The 20000-nt window shown below is 48.0% G+C and overlaps 2 protein-coding genes across 2 annotated transcripts in view; both read left to right on the top strand.

Annotated features, from left to right (window-relative positions):
- cwf19l2 (CWF19 like cell cycle control factor 2) overlaps nucleotides 1-3590 on the top strand; it is a 22952-nt gene extending 19362 nt beyond the window's left edge. Inside the window, exons 14-18 of the mRNA XM_076976341.1 lie at nucleotides 812-928; nucleotides 1231-1386; nucleotides 1872-1952; nucleotides 2664-2765; nucleotides 2908-3590. Of these exons, the coding sequence (XP_076832456.1) occupies nucleotides 812-928; nucleotides 1231-1386; nucleotides 1872-1952; nucleotides 2664-2765; nucleotides 2908-3048 (597 nt within the window). The 3' untranslated portion in view covers nucleotides 3049-3590. The remainder of the gene's footprint in view (nucleotides 1-811; nucleotides 929-1230; nucleotides 1387-1871; nucleotides 1953-2663; nucleotides 2766-2907) is intronic.
- A 1064-nt stretch (nucleotides 3591-4654) lies between these two features.
- gucy1a2 (guanylate cyclase 1, soluble, alpha 2) overlaps nucleotides 4655-20000 on the top strand; it is a 27167-nt gene continuing 11821 nt past the window's right edge. The window contains 6 exon segments of the mRNA XM_076976281.1: nucleotides 4655-5147; nucleotides 7783-7844; nucleotides 7953-8068; nucleotides 9174-10000; nucleotides 19771-19818; nucleotides 19820-19927. Of these exon segments, the coding sequence (XP_076832396.1) occupies nucleotides 4917-5147; nucleotides 7783-7844; nucleotides 7953-8068; nucleotides 9174-10000; nucleotides 19771-19818; nucleotides 19820-19927 (1392 nt within the window). The 5' untranslated portion in view covers nucleotides 4655-4916.

The following is a 20000-nucleotide window of genomic DNA, read 5'->3' as shown; positions in this document are numbered from 1 at the left end:
AGTATGTAGGCTTACAAATTCATGTTTAACTGGATAAACCGTTGAACACGAGTAGCCTACATTTTATTGAGCATGTCTTTTTTTTTCTTCAAGTATCAAAGTAGAACAGCTTCCTCAAGCAGTCGTTGATGCATTTTTGAAACAGGAGATGAGCCCCTGGTCTAATGCATCCTCTGTATTAAGAAACCCTATCTCAAAAACTGACTTTTAGTCATTACTTGGGTAGCACACATATGAGCCATTTTAATATAGATTAATCTAGATTAATTTCAAGATTTCAGTGAGATTAATCTAGATTAAAAAAATTAATCTATGCCCACCCCTAATAAATATAAATATTACAGCAGGAAGGCTCCACTAGTACTTTTGAAAACAGTTCTGTGTGGACCCCTACGAGGAGGTCTGTGTGGACCCCTACGAGGAGGTCTGTGTGGACCCCTACGAGGAGGTCTGTGCGGACCCCTACGAGGAGGTCTGTGCGGACCCCTACGAGGAGGTCTGTGCGGACCCCTACGAGGAGGTCTGTGCTGACCCCTACGAGGAGGTCTGTGCTGACCCCTACGAGGAGGTCTGTGTGGACTCGTACGAGGAGGTCTGTGCGGACCCCTATGAGGAGGTCTGTGCGGTTTCCTGCGAGGAGGTCTGTGCGGACCCCTACGAGGAGGTCTGTGCGGACCCCTACGAGGAGGTCTGTGTGGACCCCTACGAGGTGGTCTGTGCGGACCCCTACGAGGTGGTCTGTGCGGTCTCCTATGAGGAGGTCTGTTTGAGTGGGTGAAGGCTGCTGACTCTGTGGTGTTGCCTCACGCAGGTGTACCTGTGTCTGCCGAACAGCGTGTCTCTGACGGAGGGACACTGTCTTATTGCTCCTCTCCATCACCACAGCTGTTCCACCGGCCTGGACGAGGACGTGTGGAATGAGATGCAGGTGAGGGAGACACACACATGCGTATACACGCGCACACACACACACAAATACATGCGTACACACACACGTGCATATACACACACACACACACGCATGCACGAACATGCACACACGCACATGTACGTGTAGTTGTACGTGATTGGTTGTGTGGGAGGGTGGTTGCAGCACAGAAAAGTTCATAAACAAAACACTAAACAAAAATAAACACTACTCAAAAACATCAGTGGAACAAAAATAAACAAGGACACCCCCCCCCCCCCCCCCCCCCCCCCCCCTGGCTCCTCCCCCCTCCGTCTCTCCAGCTGTTCCGGCGGGCGCTGGTCCGTATGTTCCAGGCTCAAGATCAGGACTGTGTGTTTCTGGAGACACACATGAACCCAAAGAGGCGAGCGCACATGCTGTATGAGTGTGTGCCGCTGCCACGAGAACTCGGCGATATGGCGCCTATCTACTTCAAGGTCTCACACACACACACACACACACACACACACACTCTCACACACACACCACATTCACACAGTCATGTGATCAGCGACACCGGCTCCTCACCCTCTGTGTTCGTTCCTAGAGGAGCGGTGAGGGAGATAGATGTAGTTTCTCACACACCGTTCTGTATTTTTGACCTAGTTTTTATTAAATAAATAATGACATGGCGTAATTTGTCATGTGGTGTTCCTCTGAGGGTCCACTGACTTAATTTGAAGACCTGATGATTTTTACGATCTGATGTGTACCATATTTTTCATACCTTATTTTTCATTTCTCACAACTGTAGATGCATACAAGCAAGTATTCAAGCTTGTATACAAATGAGTGACTGAGCAAGTGAGGTGTAATAATTCCAATGAACATACTTACACACGTGTGTGTGTGTGTGTGTGTGTGTGTGTGTGTGTGTGTGTGTGTGTGTGTGTGTATGTACGCGTGTGCACATGCATTTCAGAAAGCCATCATGGAAGCTGATGAGGAATGGGCTATGAATCAGAAGCTGGTGGATTTGTCATCCAAGAACATTAAACAGGCTGTGAGACATGCACTCATTGCACCCCTCCCCCACCCCAGACTACAGTGTTGTTCTATGTGTCCCCTCCCCCGCCCCAGGCTACAGTGGTGTTGTATGTGTCCCCTCCCCCGCCCCAGACTACAGTGTTGTTCTATGTGTCCCCTCCCCCACCCCAGACTACAGTGTTGTTCTATGTGTCCCCTCCCCCGCCCCAGGCTACAGTGTTGTTCTATGTGTCCCCTCCCCCGCCCCAGGCTACAGTGGTGTTGTATGTGTCCCCTCCCCCGCCCCAGGCTACAGTGGTGTCCCAGACTACAGTGGTGTTGTATGTGTCCCCTCCCCCGCCCCAGACTACAGTGGTGTTGTATGTGTCCCCTCCCCCGCCCCAGACTACAGTGGTGTTGTATGTGTCCCCTCCCCCGCCCCAGTCTACAGTGGTGTTGTATGTGTCCCCTCCCCCGCCCCAGGCTACAGTGGTGTTGTATGTGTCCCCTCCCCCGCCCCAGGCTACAGTGGTGTTGTATGTGTCCCCTCCCCCGCCCCAGGCTACAGTGGTGTTGTATGTGTCCCCTCCCCCGCCCCAGGCTACAGTGGTGTTGTATGTGTCCCCTCCCCCGCCCCAGGCTACAGTGGTGTTGTATGTGTCCCCTCCCCCACCCCAGGCTACAGTGGTGTTGTATGTGGCCCCATCCAAGTCTACTGTGATCTTCTACCTGCTCTTCCTCTCCTCAGGTTCCGCGGGGATTGCCGTATTTCTCTGTCGATTTTGGCTTGCAGGGAGGATTTGCCCACGTTATTGAGAATGAGCACAAGTTTCCACCCTATTTTGGGAAAGTAAGTGTATAAAAAAACAAATAAACAAAAACAAAAACGTCTGTCTCAGTGTTGTCCTCTTGTGCTCTCTCTCACACTCTTTCTCACACTCCACACACACACACACACACACACATTGCTGAAGGCGTCTTGTGTCTTGCAGGAAGTTCTGGGCGGGATGTTGGATTTGGAGCCTCGCCGGTGGCGGAAACCCATCCGTGAGAATTTCGATGACCAGCGCAAAAAAGTCCTCCAGTTTTCTCAGTGGTGGAAGCCCTTTGACTGCACCAAGACTGACGGCTAGGCACGCCAACCTCGGCCAATAGACCGGCCTATATTAATCTTTGGGGGCGTGGTTAGGTTCAAAGCTGAGACCAACAAGTGCTTATTTGTCATATCCTCCTTCAAATGTAATATCATGAATATACTGCATCCTGTACGCACATTATTCAGTTTGTTTGGGGTGGGGAGGGATTTTATTACTGTCATCTGTGTTTCTAGACAATTAGTGCTAATGCCAGAATCCAGAATTTCTCCCAGTGTCTAATGAGACTAAGCCACCTCCCCTCTGAACCTCCTTGTGCTGTGATTGGTGTCCGGCCACACCCACGAGCTTCTGGAGCTGTGTGCGACCCCCTGACCTTACTGCTGGGGTCGGTCTGCAGCGCTCGGTGGTTTTTATTTTGTATTTCCGAACACGCTGCTCCGATCTTGGTGTCGTCTTCCTCTGGCTGGTTAAGCGGGGGGAACCATTAAAACGAGGCTGACGTTATTAAGGAATATTTTATGTTAAAGTGAAGCAATGGAGATGTAATATACAAAATAAATGTTCTCTTTGTTCTTGAAGAGGAGTCTTTTTTTCATTTTCTTTTTCAAACGTGGTAGATATGTGCAGTTCTGTTGCGGCTCCTTAATGTTTCCAAAAGTGCAAAAAAAGTAGTGCAAACACCACACACGCACACCCACTAAGGGTCTGTCTGCTGCAACAGATCTAAGAGTCCACACACAGCTGCTGGGAGTTCATCTCACCACTTTGATCAATTTTCTTCTGTTTTGTTTTGAATCTTTGTATGATTCGTTCTTAACTTATACACAGGCCACAAGTAACTAGTGTCTAAGTTCAGGAAATGTTAGCGAATGTGACTCTCACAGATGCGTGCGATTCCAACCAGTTTGAAAGGGTTTTCTTTGAGGGCCTCGGGAGGAAACACAGACTGTCTCCAATGGACTGACGTCTTTAAGACTGATGGAAAACATTTTCTGTGTGTGAGCTGCGTTTGCGCACGGACGGATTGGCCCCGTTTAGTGATGTGAGTACAGTGTGACCAGAAAGGACGAGACAGGAAAGTGGGTCGGCCTCGTGGAAGCAATGCAGGAGAGTAGAGGAGACATGAGGAGAAACAGGTGGAGACATGAGGAGAAACGGGTGGAGATAAAAGAACCTGGAGGAGATTGAGGAGATATGTAGCGTCATGGTGGTTGCAGAGAGGCAACAGAAAATGGTGGTGATCCAGGTGGTGATCTGGCGACGGGCACATTCCCAGTCCTGGTCCGGGTGGCTCTGCCATCAACCACAGGTGCGCTACAGCACCGAATGTTGCCAACTGAGTGTTTGACCACGTTTTACTCCTGTAACACGCAGTGCAAATACACCAACAACTCCTGCGCTGGAACGCCATTAGGTTCAATCAGTGAAGCAGGTGTTTTATTGACACTTTTTAAAATTGATACCCAGACCCCTGTGTGTGCATATCTCTCTCTCTCTCTCTCTCTCTCTCTCTCTCTCTCTCTCTCTCTCTCTCTCTCTCTCTCTCTCTCTCTCTCTCTCTCTCTCTGAGGGAGGAGTTGAGGCAGGGTTTTTCTGTATGTTAACCGATTGGCTGGCGCGGTGAGAGGGATAAACTCTTGTCAGTATCGCGGAGGGAGCGAGCAGTCGTCGTGGGCGCTCCGTATGCGGGGGGGTTTTTACCTCAGATTACGGCCGTTCTACGACCGCGTCTCTGTGGCAGCGCGCCGTAGCTAGAACGGCAGAGCGCGCGCGCGCGGCTGTCGCGTGCGCCACCGGGGGGCTTGGCGATGACCGCGCGCCCGTAGTCCTGCCTTCCCCTCCCTTCACCTGCGCCCCTCTTCTCGCTTCTGAAAACGTCTCATGAGTCCTCGCGGCCGCGCAGAATGTCGTCGCGGAAGATCTCCTCAGAGTCGTTCAGCTCGGTGGGCTCCGACTACCTCGAGAGCCCCGACGACGGAGAGTGCCCCTTCTCGCGCGTCTTCTGGAACGGCAGGAGCCCCGTGGAGAAGCTCTCGTGCGCGTTCGACGACGCGGCCGTCAAGCGCGCCACCAGGCGTAAGCGCGTGAACCTGGACTCCCTCGGGGAGAGCTTGAGGAGACTCACCTCGCCGACGGTACCGAGCCTCCTCTCCTCTCGGCACCACGCACTTTTAGGGGGGCTTGTGGAACTCTTTTATTACAGCCGTACGGTACCGTCACTCTCTAGGGCGCGCGTGTGCATGCGCGCGCTGAAGCTTTTTTAGTGCTTTTATCCGTTCACGGTGAATAAGTGAGTAATGATCGCATTATAGAGCTTAATGCACGGACGAGGCTTGGTACCGTTACGAAGGGACGGAGTGGTTCGCGATCCGCTAAATCGCACGTTTACTGCGGTTACGTTGTACCCACTTGCTTTAATTATGTCAGGGAGGGTGAAAATGATGTTGACAAGATTTGTTAACTAGGTAATGTCACGTTTTTACGCGCATTGTGGATATTTTATGCACACAGCAGGGTCTAGTTAGATGTTATTTTGCATATTCCGGTGTGTGTGTGTGTGTGTGTGTGTGTGTGTGTGTATGTGTGAGCGAACACACTGAGACATCGTATCCTGCTCGGTTTTCGTTTATGTTTAAAACAGTTTGTCCGCCTGGCTCGGGGAAGTATAGCGCTTTAGTGCACACACACTAACACACGCACACACACAGTGCACTAAAACTGTGCTTGTGTGCGCACGCGTGTGTTAATTGACTCAACAGTCTGTTTGTGCTGTATCTTAGAGTTATTTTACATTATCTTACATTTTTATGTTTATCTTACGTTATTTTGTTCAAATAAAAGCAAACTTTTATACTTTCTCTCTCTCTTGCTCTCGCTCTCCCTCCCCATCCCTCTCTCTCTATCTATCTATGCATGCCAGAGAGAGAGAGATACTATCCCTTCTCTCTCCTGTGACCTCTGCCATCCCTGACTGCTCTCTAACCAACTGTGAAACATTGCAGCTAGGCTTGCTAGATACACACACACACACACACACACACACACACACACACACACACACACACACACACACACACACACACACATTTTATGTAATTTTTATGAGTCAGCACCTCTAGCTGTGTCCCTGTGTCTCTGATTCTGTGTACTTAACTGTGCTTTTCTCTAAATACATATTGTATCTCTTAGGTTTGTGCTGTTTGTGTGTGTCTGAGTGAGAGAGGAAGAGTCTAAGCATTAAAGCAGAATGTGACCTTTTCTTGCAATGATTCAGTGTTTTTTTTTTTTGGAGCGTCTGCATGTGTGTGTGTTTGTGTGTATGTGAGCCTACAGTTGTTGAAGGAAGTATAGAGAAAGATATAGGAATGGTTGTGTGTGTGTGTGTGTGTGTGTGTGTGTGTGTGTGTGTGTGTGTGTGTGTGTGTGTGTGTGTGTGTGTGCGTGTGCGAGAGAGAGAGAGAGAGAGAGAGAGAGAGAGAGAGAATTTGTGTATGTGAGACACAGGGAGATCTATAATCAGAATGGGGTGGGTTTAACAAATGCAACTGATACTACACTTCAACTTATGTTCATCACATCCATACACATAGAATCAATTATGTAGTGACAGAGCTGTTCTAGTCATTGTTTTACAGAGATATCAATTTGTATTGATCGCCACTGGCTCTCTTATATTGTTCACATACACACACACACACGGAGACGGAATTGAATGTGGTTGATGTGTTAATGTGATTTTAAGTTTAATTGATGACTCTTCCACTGCAGGATACAAGAAGTTACACACACACACAATGTTTTCCCCTTTTTCAGCACATACCTTTATATAAATTAAATCACCTTACCTATGTATGAGGAGAAAGCGTGAGAGAGAGGTGAGGGAGACGTGCGGGATGTGAGATGCCAGTGAGAAAAAGTGAGAGAGGTGAGAGAGACGAGATGAGACGTGTGTGGGAGCTTCAGAAGAATAAATAACACTGGATTTGAGCTGTTAAGAGCTTTTGTGAACTGAGAAGGATTTTGATTAGTGTATTGTTGCCGTGGTAGCGTGATGAAAGCAGGAGACTGGGTATAGTTTAACAGTATATTCCACTGCAACTGCGTTTCAGGGGGGCACTTCTGCAGAGAGAGAGAGAGAAGAGAGAAAGATACGAGGGTGTGTGTGTGTGTGTGTGTGTGTGGTGTGTGTGTGTGTGTGTGTGTTGGGGGGGGGGAGGTAGTACGGCCCATTTCTGATATAAAATATTTTATGCCAATACAACCCTATGCATTCTTTGCTACTATTCTGCAGACCTGGATACATCTTCAGTACAAACCAGGTCTCCAGGTGCCTGTAGCGTGTTAGTGCGAGATGCTGATTGATCCAAACAGAGTTGCCCCTTGTCCAGTCTTAGTCTATAAAACACCAGTGTGGACAGAGAGGACACAACTGGATAAGGGTGGTTTGATCAGAATAGCTTGTTCAGAGAGGCAGTTTGTCGAGGTCGAGATTCATTCTCCTCTCAGGCTGTTGGGTTAATATATGTGCGAAACTCTTCTGGGCTCCTTTGTGGCTGGCCTTGTGCGCTGGAGTTCTGGATACAGACTGTCCTGGTTTAGTGAAGTGTGCGTGCATGAAGATTAATTCAACTCGCAGGCAGATGGGTGCACCGTTGGTGTGGTGATATATAGAATTGTGAAATAGATTTTCAGAACCTTAAACAGTAAGGGTTAGGTGGACATGTCTGAATGAAAAGTTATGGTGGTAATAGTGTTTCTTTGTTTATGTAGACACAGACAATCCAGCTGGCCCTTCAGAGAACTGTGGGGTTCTATCAACAGAGGAACATCAGGTATCGCTGACATACACACACTGTGTGGTTCATCCAGCTCTCTGAACTTGACTGTCCAGATTTCAGTGAACTCATTGCTATCTGTCCCCTCTTTGTTTGGTTTAACAGTGTTGATGAAGGAGCTGAACAGAAGAACGTCTTGGAGAAGTGTCCATTTGTAAACGTGCAGTCTGATGACCAAAGTGACATCTCAGGAATACTGCAGTACACAGCAGCAATAGTGGGTAAGCCTGTAAAACACACACACACACACACACACACAGTGGAAAACATGCAGATTCCTCCAGGTTCCTTTCTTCTAGGAAGGAGACGTGTCAGAATACGTGCTAATGGTTTGAATGGTTCTGCTAACATTCCATTCGAAAGAGATTGTTAACCAGTCCTCTCCACGGTGTTGCTAAGATACCAACACAGCTTTCCTAATGATGACGATCAACTTATGGCCGAAGCGGAATGGCTGATCTCAAAGCCCGGCGTGTTGTTCTGAGCAGGCATGGCTGGTCTCAAAGCCCGGTGTGTTGTTCTGAGCGGATGGGTCACAGCTCCTGTGTATCTTTCAGTGGTGATGGATGATATGGGCCCCTTTTATTTAGCCAGAATGGGACACTTCATTTATTCACTATCTGTGCTAAAGTAAGCGTGCGTGTGTGTGTGTGTATGTGTGTGTGTGTGTGTGTGTGTGTGTGTGTGTGTGTGTGTGTGTGTGTGTGTGTGCGTGTGCGCGCGCGGTAGGTATTCGTGTCTTTATATGTTTTTAACTAAGCTGAATTCTCAGATCTGATCTTGTTTGCCTTTATTTGGGCCATCTAATATCAGTAGCTGGAACTCATAGGTGCAGACCTATCTGATTTACACTGTTAAAGTGTGTGACTGTGTTTAAGTGTGTGACTGTGTTTAAGTGTGTGACTGTGTTTAAGTGTGTGACTGTGTTTAAGTTTGTGACTGTGTTTAAGTGTGTGACTGTGTTAAAGTGTGTGACTGTGTTTAAGTGTGTGACTGTGTTTAAGTGTGTGACTGTGTTTAAGTTTGTGACTGTGTTAAAGTGTGTGACTGTGTTTAAGTGTGTGACTGTGTTTAAGTGTATGGCTGTCCTATCTTGAGGGAAGGAGGAAGGTCAGTCTGAGTAATAGTAGCTCATGGCTACAGCTTACAGTGCGTCTCTCTTTATGACAATATCACGTGGTATTAACAGTTAGTCCTCCCTGGTGCTCTTCTTATGATGATGTGTGATGTGTTGTTCTTATGGTGCTCTGGTGTGGTCCCGACATTGTCCTGACGTGGTCCCGGTGTTGTTACGGAATTGTCCTGACACTGTTATTGTGTTTGCAGGTGTGGACTTCGCTGCTCTGCGGGAACGTTTTGGGGAGGAGTTCTTCGGCTTGTGTCTGGAGGAGAACGAGCGGGTTCTGCGCTCGCTCGGCGGGAACTTGCAGGACTTCTTCAACGGCTTCGACGCCCTGCTGGAACACGTCAGGACCTCGTACGGACGCAGGGCGTCCTCGGAGTCGCCCTCGTTTCTGTGCAAAGATGTCGATGCAGCCCGAGGGGAAGAAGCAGGGGGAGAGAAAGGGGGAGGAGGAACCACCCTCCTCCTGCACTGCTTCAACCCCGACCCCACGGTGGGCGTGGCCATGCCAGGACTGATCCGGGCCGCCGCCCGCCGAATCTACCAGTCAGAAGTCCAGGTGGAGGAGGCCTCTCCCACTTGGCTCCATGAAGCCAATGAGGATGGAGGACTCTCTGCAAACTCCACCCCTTCGTCATCCCCATCTCCACCCACGTCGTCGTCCCCGACCTGCCTGTCTTTTCTCATACGAGAGATTCGGACCGTGTCGTCTTCGTCATGCTCCGCCCACTCCTCGAGACAACTGTCACGCTCGCCGCTGGATCTGCCAATCAGCCTGGGCACGTTCTGCCGAGCCTTCCCTTTCCACCTGATCATTGGCCCAGCCATGGAGGTGCAGCAGGTGGGGGAGGGGCTAAGGCAGGTGGGGGAGGGGCTTCGGAAGCCACACAGGACGCTGAGCTTCAGTGACAGCTTCCAGATTGTCTCTCCCAGAATCCCTTGCTCCTACCAAAACATTCTGCTGAGGCTGTCCACGCCATTTACTATCCGCACACGGCCTGATGCCACCTCCCTTGACAGCAAGGAAAAGGTAGTCTGGGTTTCTGTGTGTGTGTGTGTGTGTGTGTGTGTGTGTGTGTGTGTGTGTGTGTGTGAGTGTGTTTATATTCTTCTTCTCAATGTGTTTACATGGATATATGTCTTTACATGCATATTTTAAGATTTTCATGAAGTAAATCTATTCGGTCAGGAGTCAAATTCATGAACCAAACATTTTCTTTCAGAATGTTGAGGATAAGGACGTTTAGGGCATAATGTGGTAATGTGAGTTATTCTATAGTCTCTGGGTTAGATCAGAATGGAGGTTAGTTGGGTGCAATATGGGGAGGGAGGGGGGTTTAGTCTTTGTGTGTGGGAGTTTTGGAGAAGTTTATGCTGTATAGTATATTGGGGGGTTAGTGTGTAGTGTAGCATGGTGTTTGTAGTTTTAGAACATTGTGTGTATGTGGTATGGACCTGCTGTCCCAACTGTAAACATTGTCTCGAATTGCAAATGAAACAAATCTACTGGATTAGTTTGTTAATCTGTCCAGATTATTGTGAAGTAGTTTGAAAGAGACAGATGGAGGCGTTCAACAAAATATAGACACACAAGCACACACACACACACACACACACATACAAACACACACGCACACACTCGCACATACACTCGCACACACACACACACATACACACACACACACACACACATGGAGGGTTAACTGCTAGAGTTTGGAACAGCTGGGCCATTCATATAAAAATGAAAGAAAACATCACTTATATTTTATACAAATGTCAGTGGATCATCAGGGAGATTTATTCAGGCTATGTGTGTGTGTGTGTGTGTGTGTGTGTGTGTGTGTGTGTGTGTGTGTGTGTGTGTGTGTGTGTGCATGGCATGCGTGCATACGAGTATGTAAGTGTGTGAGAATGTGTTTCACCCTCTGTACATGGCCATGTATGTGCGATGAGACCGTGGCTCCACTGACCAATCCCGTCGCCCCAGCCTGAATGGGTGTGGCCACAGCTGTCTCGGTTTCTCTCATCACCATACACCCTGAGCAGAATAGACCGCTGCTTTGTTTCCATAGAGATATGTCTTGCATTGTAGCAATTAAACCTCGGTTTTCCATGGCAGCCACTGTTTGGGGTTCAGACTCTGATTGACGTGTATTGCCGGGCTGTGTGTGCGTGTCAGTAGAGCTGTGATGCTCTCACATGCCTGTGTTCCATCTGAGCTGAAGGGAACCAATCAGATTCCTGCACCAGCGTTTGTGTGTGTGTGTGTTATGTTGGTTTGGTCATTTTGGCTTGGTGTTGAGATTTGCACTGAAACTGTTGGTGTTGAGGGTTCATGTTAGCATTGTTGCCATGTTGGTATTATTGTTAACTGGTTGTTGCTGTGGATGTCATTAGTAGTGTATTATAGGTGGTGTTGATGGTGTTCTCAGCATTAGAGTTCTGATGGTGATTGAGCTCTTTGGTCTCTTTGCTGTCTAAAGAGGAGCTTACATAAGGTTCATCCTCTGCTGCTTTCTCCCATTCTCTCTCTCCCTCTCTCTCTTTCTCTCCGTCTGTCTCTCGCTCTCTTGTAACCTTGGGGATTATGACTCAGGGTTCTTTGACGTGTGCATCACAGGTAAAGTCTGACATGTCGGAAAAAAGACGACAGTCGAAAGAAAATCATCACTTTGTTTTTCTGTGCTTTGTGGCTAATGGGTGTGTGTGTGTGTGTGTGTGTGTAAGAGTGTCTATTTGCAGTGCCTAAGAGCTGTAAGGCACAGTGGAAAATGTAAAAGAGGTTTAGTCTCCCTCTGTCCCCCCTCTCTATTTCCTTCCCTTTTGCTCTCTTTATCTCTTTCTGTTTTTCTGTCTTTCTGTCTCTCTGTTTCTCTGTCTTTCTCTCTCTTTCACACACACACAGAGACACACACACACACAGGGCTACGGGTTTAAATGAGTATCTCCTGTTACATGGTTCGTGAGACCATATGACACCAATTCTGTCAACCAATGTCTTGCTTGAGATTACAGGATTAAACTGCAGGAGCCCCATATTAGCAGCTGCAGGTACCTTTTTTATTAAGAACAGAATCCAAGTTGCCCTGTTTCGGACCTCTCCACCTTTCAGACACTTCCAAGCCATAAGAGGGCGCTACAGCTACGCAGGCCATTAGCTATGCTTCTCATGCCTGGTTTGTGCATATTGGAAGCAGGATGGCTGACCGTCGAGTTGTGTGACAGGGTCGGTTTCACAGGGGAAATCTCCACAGACCTTACAGAGTCTGTTTTTCTTCTTCTAGCCTCCTTTTAATTGTATACCTATTACTCACTCTCTCTCTTTCTCTCTCTCTGTTTTGCTGTCTCTTTCTGTCCTTCTTTCATTCGCTTGCGTGTTGTATGAGGCAGAGATCTGAGCACAGTGACTCCCCAGCTGCCCCAGCTGGATCCGTTCTGCTTTGTGTGGAAACTGCAGCAAGTGAATGAGACTGCAGTCTTTCATTCTACTCCAGAATCTCTCCCCAGTCTCATTCTACTCCAGAATCTCTCCCCAGTCTCATTCTACTCCAGAATCTCTCCCCAGTGTTATTCTACTCCAGAATCTCCCCACCAGTCTCATTCTACTCCAGAATCTCTCACCCAGTCTCATTCTACTCCAGAATCTCTCCCCAGTCTCATTCTACTCCAGAATCTCTCCCCAGTCTCATTCTACTCCAGAATCTCTCCACCAGTCTCATTCTACTCCAGAATCTCTCACCCAGTCTCATTCTACTCCAGAATCTCTCACCCAGTCTCATTCTACTCCAGAATCTCTCCCCCAGTCTCATTCTACTCCAGAATCTCTCACCCAGTCTCATTCTACTCCAGAATCTCTCCCGGCAGTCTCATTCTACTCCAGAATCTCTCCCCCCGTCTCATTCTACTCCAGAATCTCTCACCCAGTCTCATTCTACTCCAGAATCTCTCCCCAGTCTCATTCTACTCCAGAATCTCTCACCCAGTCTCATTCTACTCCAGAATCTCTCCCCCAGTCTCATTCTACTCCAGAATCTCTCCCCCGTCTCATTCTACTCCAGAATCTCTCACCCAGTCTCATTCTACTCCAGAATCTCTCCCCCGTCTCATTCAACTCCAGAATCTCTCACCCAGTCTCATTCTACTCCAGAATCTCTTCCCCGTCTCATTCTACTCCAGAATCTCTCCCGGCAGTCTCATTCTACTCCAGAATCTCTCACCCAGTCTCATTCTACTCCAGAATCTCTCACCCAGTCTCATTCTACTCCAGAATCTCTCACCCAGTCTCATTCTACTCCAGAATCTCTTCCCCGTCTCATTCCACCCGAGAATCTCTCCCCCGTCTCATTCTACTCCAGAATCTCTCACCCAGTCTCATTCTACTCCAGAATCTCTCCCGGCAGTCTCATTCTACTCCAGAATCTCTCCCCCCGTCTCATTCTACTCCAGAATCTCTCCCCCGTCTCATTCTACTCCAGAATCTCTCACCCAGTCTCATTCTACTCCAGAATCTCTCCCCCGTCTCATTCAACTCCAGAATCTCTCACCCAGTCTCATTCTACTCCAGAATCTCTTCCCCGTCTCATTCTACTCCAGAATCTCTCCCGGCAGTCTCATTCTACTCCAGAATCTCTCACCCAGTCTCATTCTACTCCAGAATCTCTCCCCCGTCTCATTCTACTCCAGAATCTCTCACCCAGTCTCATTCTACTCCAGAATCTCTTCCCCGTCTCATTCCACCCGAGAATCTCTCCCCCGTCTCATTCTACTCCAGAATCTCTCACCCAGTCTCATTCTACTCCAGAATCTTTCTCATTCTACTCCAGAATCTCTGCCATCGGTCTCATTCTACTCCAGAATCTCTCCCCAGTCTCATTCTACTCCAGAATCTTTCCCGTCGGTCTCATTCTACTCCAGAATCTCTCCCCAGTCTCATTCTACTCCAGAATCTTTCCCGTCGGTCTCATTCTACTCCAGAATCTCTCCCCCCGTCTCATTCTACTCCAGAATCTCTCCCCCAGTCTCATTCTACTCCAGAATCTCTCACCCAGTCTCATTCTACTCCAGAATCTCTCCCCAGTCTCCCTTTCCTGTTCCCACTCTCTGTTTCATTCTATTTCTTTCATGTGCTCTCTCCCTCTGCCCTTATTCTCTCTCTCTCTCTCTCTTTCTCTCTGGATCATGGTGTTCCCTCTTTACCTCTTTTTCATTCTGTCATTCTCTGTGTGTGTGTGTGTGTGTGTGTGTGTGTGTGTGTGTGTGTGTGTGTGTGCGTGCGTGCGTGCGTGCGTGCGTGCGTGCGTGCGTGCGTGCGTGCGTGTCTCCTGTCAGACGGGGCTGTTCTGCTTTTATAGCCTTGTCATGTAAAAACACCGCTGCGATTAAAACCACCAAAACAAAGAGACACACTGACACAGAGCAGGGCGGAGACACACAGATCTGCTGCCGAAAGCCAGGCTAAACAAACAGATAAGTAAACAAATAAATGAATAAGGACGTGGAGAATGAGGCTAAATTTAATCAGGTGTCAGGCGCGAGGTTAATAGCTGCTGAGGCTCCCGCTGGCTGAGTCAGGGGTCAAAGGTCAGGGGTGTTTTGGCTGTGGGTTGGCTCATTACCGGTGTCTGAGAGGAGAAGCGCCAGGGGCCAGGAGGGACAGACGGCGTCTCTGCGGGGGCACGTACGTCCAGCCGCTCCTGTCCCATCTCGCACGGCCGGGCCCTGCGGGGCCCAGAGCGTTGGCCTTTGTCTGGAGACGTTAGCTTAGAGCAGCGGCCGCTTAAAAGGGACACTGGGATACTCGTGAACACATGCACGTTTGCACACGCCTGGGCAGTGGCTCATCCATGTGATGCCCTTTGAGGTCTTACATGAAAATGGGTTTGCAGTGTGTTTGTGTGTGTGTGTGTGTGTGCATGCATGTGTTTGTGTGTGTGCAAATATTAATTAACATTAATGTGAAAGCAATGGAAATAACTTGTGTGTGTGTGTGTGTTACATTTATACACACAGACTTGGTTTTTGTGTTCTGTTGTGATGGATGGTTGTACTTGTGCAGTAATAACAGTGTGTGTGTGTGTGTGTGTGTGTGTGTGTGTGTGTGTGTGTGTGTGTGTGTGTGTGTGTGTGTGTGTGTGTGTGTGTGTGGGAGTACATGTGTGTTTACGTGTGTGTGTGTGTATATATATGTGAGTACATGTGTGTATACGTGTGTGTATGTGTGTGTGTGTATACGTGTGTGTATGTTTGCTTGAAGCAGAGGCTGGAGGCAGCATGCATCTGTAGGTCAGATTATAAATTAATGGAATGGTTATATAAACACATCTCCTGGAGGGGCCTAGAATAGAATGCCTTCACACACACACACACACACACACACACACACACACACACACACACACACACACGCACGGGTATGTCCAGACAGGAGCTGATCCTGCACTTGGCTCCCACCTGCTCCTGGCCGTCAGCAGTCGGTCTGAGTACCCCCCCAGCACCTCTGTAGTCCCGTCTGCTCCCAGACACACACGGGCCTCCCTCCCCACCGTCTGTGCCTTGTAGAGTTCAGCGAACAGTTGGACCACTTTTTGAAGCATTCCTCAGAGACTGTGCTCCATATTCACATGACAGCCTCACACGGTTACCACAGATGTGTCTGCTGCACGTCCGTGAGTCTCCCGTTCCACCACGTCCCAGAGGTGCTCTCCTGGACTCAGATCTGGTGACTGTGGGGTCCGTTTGAGTGCCGTGATCTCGCTGTCGTGGTCAAGAAACCGGTGAGATGAACTGAGCTTTGTGACATGGCGCATTTTCCTGCTGGAAGCAACAGTGAGAAGATGGACACACTGTGGTCATAACAGGATGGACATGGCCAGCAACAACATGAGATTGCTATTAAGGGGCCCCAAAGCATGCCAAGAAAATATCGCCCACACCATTACACCACCAGCAGCCTGACCTGTTGATAATATTTGAACTGAATATTTGTTAAAACTCTTGTTGCGTGTTGATCACAGTGGTAGCACGTGTAATATATTTGTTCAGTCCACAAGAGTGTGTGCAATGTGCATTTTTAAGTATCTGTAGTATAAACTGATATGTGTGCGGTACATACAGTTGTGATCAAATTTATTCAACCCCCAATGCTGCGAAGGGTTTTATGGAATTCAGTGCACATTTGTAATTGTGTTCATAATGAAATCTTACAAGGACTTGTTAAAGAACTAAATGCAACTAAGATAGCATCAATTTTTTTTGTCATAAAGTATTAAATGGCCTTTTTGTGATTTCTTCATTGACACAATTATTCAACCCCTTTACGACTACCACTCCTAAGAACAGAGGTTCATTCCAGTGTTTTCCATCAGGTATTGAAAACATCTGTGGATGTCAACGAGCAGCAATCAAGCATGATAAGCACCAATTAGGCAGATTTAAAAGGACTGTGATACTCAGCTCCTTCTAGACATCTACTGGTGTGTTTCCAAGCATGGTGAAGGCAAGAGAATGGTCCCAGAAGACAAGAGAAGAGGTTATTGCTCTTCACAAGAATGGCAATGGATATAAAAAGATTGCGAAGTTGTTAAATATTCCAAGAGACACTATCGGAAGTATCATTCGCAAGTTCAAGTTAAAGGGCACAGTGGAAACGTTACCTGGTCGTGGCAGAAAGAAGATCCTGACCGCGACTGCTGTGCGCTACCTGAAGCGTAATGTGGAGAAAAATCCCCGCGTGACTGCTAAGGAACTGAAAAAAGACCTGTCAGATGTGGGCACTGAAGTTTCAGCTCAGACAATAAGGCGCGCACTGCATAACGAAGACCTCCATGCCAGAACGCCCAGACGCACCCCCTTGCTGACTCCAAAGAACAAGAAAAGTCGACTGCAGTATGCCAAAAGTCATGTGGACAAGCCACAAAGGTTTTGGGACAGTGTACTGTGGTCAGATGAAACTAAATTAGAACTGTTTGGGACAATGGACCAGCGCTATGTTTGGAGAAGGAAGAACCAGGCTTATGAACAAAAGAACACCTTGCCTACTGTGAAGCATGGCGGGGGGTCAATTATGCTTTGGGGCTGTTTTGCTTCTAATGGTACAGGAAAGCTTCAACGTGTGCAGGGTACCATGAATTCCCTTCAGTACCAGGAGATCTTGGAGGAAAATGTGATGGAGTCAGTCACAAACCTGCGGCTTGGGAGACGTTGGACCTTCCAACAGGACAATGATCCGAAGCACACATCCAAGTCCACTAGAGCATGGTTGAACATGAAAGGCTGGAACATTCTAGAGTGGCCATCGCAATCACCAGACTTAAATCCAATTGAGAACCTCTGGTGGGACCTAAAGAAGGCAGTTGCAGTGCGCAAGCCTAAGAATGTGACTGAACTGGAGGCTTTTGCCCATGAAGAATGGGCTAAGATACCCATAGGTCGCTGCAAGACACTTGTGTCAAGCTATGCTTCACGCTTGAAAGCTGTCATAACTGGAAAAGGATGTTGTACTAAGTACTAAAAAATAATATCACTAGGGGGTTGAATAAAACTGATAATGATGTGAGCACAGTAAAGACATTTGTGGTTATTCCATCATAAATATTATGTTATGTTTGTCTAATTTATAAGTGCCTCTTTGATATAATTGTAAATAAGATGACTGAAATGATCAAAATCAATGTCAAACTGGCCAAAACACTTTATTTCAGTGGGGGTTGAATAAATTTGATCACAACTGTAGTGCAGGTGTGGTGTAGTATTTGTGTCCTTATTGTCGTGGAAGACGTGGTGTTGGTGAGAAAACCTCTATAAAAGTAGATGCAATTCCCAGGTGCTGTATATGATGAAGGATGTGTTTGAAGGAAATCGATGTATCTTGGAGTATGTGTGTGAGAGTGTGTGTGTGTGTGTGTGTGTGTGAGTCTGTGTGTCACAACACTCAGTTTGCTGCATAATTCACATATTCCCCTCAGCCGCATGATACATTTGCTTTACAGGGAATGCGCGCACACACACACACACACACACAACACACACACACACACACACACACACACACACACACACACACACACACACACCACAGGCACCAGCATACCTCAAAGGCACTACCTATTGAAGTTCTGCATCTGTACACTGTATAGGGTACATTGTTTTTGAGATGTGATTGGCTGATAATGATAGCTCTGGTGAGGTGTGATTGGCAGATGAATTTGTGGAGATATTAAAAGTAAGTGTGTGTTTGTTTGTGTGTGTGTGTGTGGTGTGTGTGTGTGTATGTATGCACAGTGAAAGTATGCAGATGCATACTTGATATCTTGGCATTTCACCAAGATATAACAAGCGTCTTGTCTGCAACACACTCCCTAAAACTGCCAGTCATCTAAACTCGGGTTATGAGACACCAAACCACACACAAAACTTCCTGTTCCTGAATTCTAATTCTTTTATTTGACGGACTAACACCCTGCCCTCATGTTTCATTGGGCTGGTGAGGAGAGGTCGAAGAGTCGTGGAGTATATGTAGCAGAGTAGTAAAATTATCTAGACCGTAATTACCTTTCGGTTTACTGATTTCACTTGCTCGCGTTTGGAACATTTAATCTGCGACTCATTAAAAACTCTTTTCCTGTTACATTCATGGGGTTAAACACCGGTGAGATCGTGTGAACCGTGAGCTTGGGGAGAAACCGTTAATTGCTTGGACTCTGTGGAAAGGAAGAAGCCAACGCTCATTTATATGTTTGCTGCTCGTGAATCCACCCTCAGATCCGACGATGCGTTACATGTATTCACTGTGACTTTTACCAAATATTTTCCGTTAACATTTATCAGTTAAGGCTTTGAAGCTCCAGCGGGATAAGGGGGACGGCGCAGGTTTCTTTTGACAGACGCAAGATGTGTCGGATGAGTTTTGCTCTTTAGCGGTTTTGCTGAGCTGGGCTTGTCCCACTACTGCAGTGGCTGCCACGGGCCTTCTGAGCCAGTCCTGATCTGTGTTGTGCGTTTGTTTCTGTTCTGTGGTTGTGTGGCAGTGTGCATCTGTGTATGCGAGAGAATGTGTGTGTGTGTACAGTATGGGTGAATGGGTGCATGCACCTATAAGAATACTGACTGGTAGCACTTTTGGGTTTGTATACCTTTAAATCTGAGCAGATCTGGTAAAGAGAACTCTGTACAAGTCCGCCATAGCAACGTGCAGCTAATAAAAGAGCCGAGAGAGAGAGAGAGAGAGGAGAGAGAGAGAGAGAGAGAGCGTGAGAGGAGAGCGAGGAGAGAGAGCGAGAGAGAGCGAGAGAGAGAGAGAGAGAGGAGAGAGTGAGAGCGAGAGAGAGAGAGAGAGGAGAGCGAGATGAGCGAGAGCGAGAGAGAGATGAGAGAGAGAGAGAGAGAGCGAGAGAGAGTCCTGAGCTTCTCTTCCTCTTTTGCTGTCTCTTTTCCTTTCACTGCCTTTCTGATTTACTCTGCCTTCCCTTCATTTCACTCCGATTCTCTCCTTAGCCGTATATCGCTCACGTCTGTCCACGTGCGTGGGGTTTGCTGTGTGGTTGAGGAGTGAACAGGAGACGGGAGGAGAGAAGCGGAGACGGGAGGAGAGACACCGATGTAATGAAGTATTGCGCAATCAGCTGTAGGCCCGCAGCACCTGGAAGTGCCCCAGGGCAACCAGGGGGGCGTGGAGTACAGCCACCCGCCCCCGCCACAGCTGTTCCCTGCTCCGTGTGCACGTACGCGTGTGTGTTTTCCGTAAGGTCTGTGTGTTTTCCGTAAAGATTCAGGCAAAATGTTTTGCGTACGTGTGTCTCCTAGGTGATGGAGCTGAAGGGGCAGATGATCCACCTCCCCGAGTCCAACTCCCATCATGTTCCTCGGCTCGCCACGTGTCGATAGGCTGGAGGAGCTCATGGGGCGGGGCTTGCACCTTTCAGACATCCCTATCCACGATGCCACCCGCGATGTCATCCTGGTGGGTGTGTTCACTAACAGGCTACACAGAAACCCGAGCTCACTCCTGACCCGTTCTTAAATGTCTAGGAAAC

This window comes from Brachyhypopomus gauderio, chromosome 16 (assembly GCF_052324685.1).
Source record: "Brachyhypopomus gauderio isolate BG-103 chromosome 16, BGAUD_0.2, whole genome shotgun sequence".
Taxonomy (NCBI): domain Eukaryota; kingdom Metazoa; phylum Chordata; class Actinopteri; order Gymnotiformes; family Hypopomidae; genus Brachyhypopomus; species Brachyhypopomus gauderio.
Note: the sequence above shows the minus strand (reverse complement) of the source record. Positions and strands in the feature narration are given on the sequence as shown.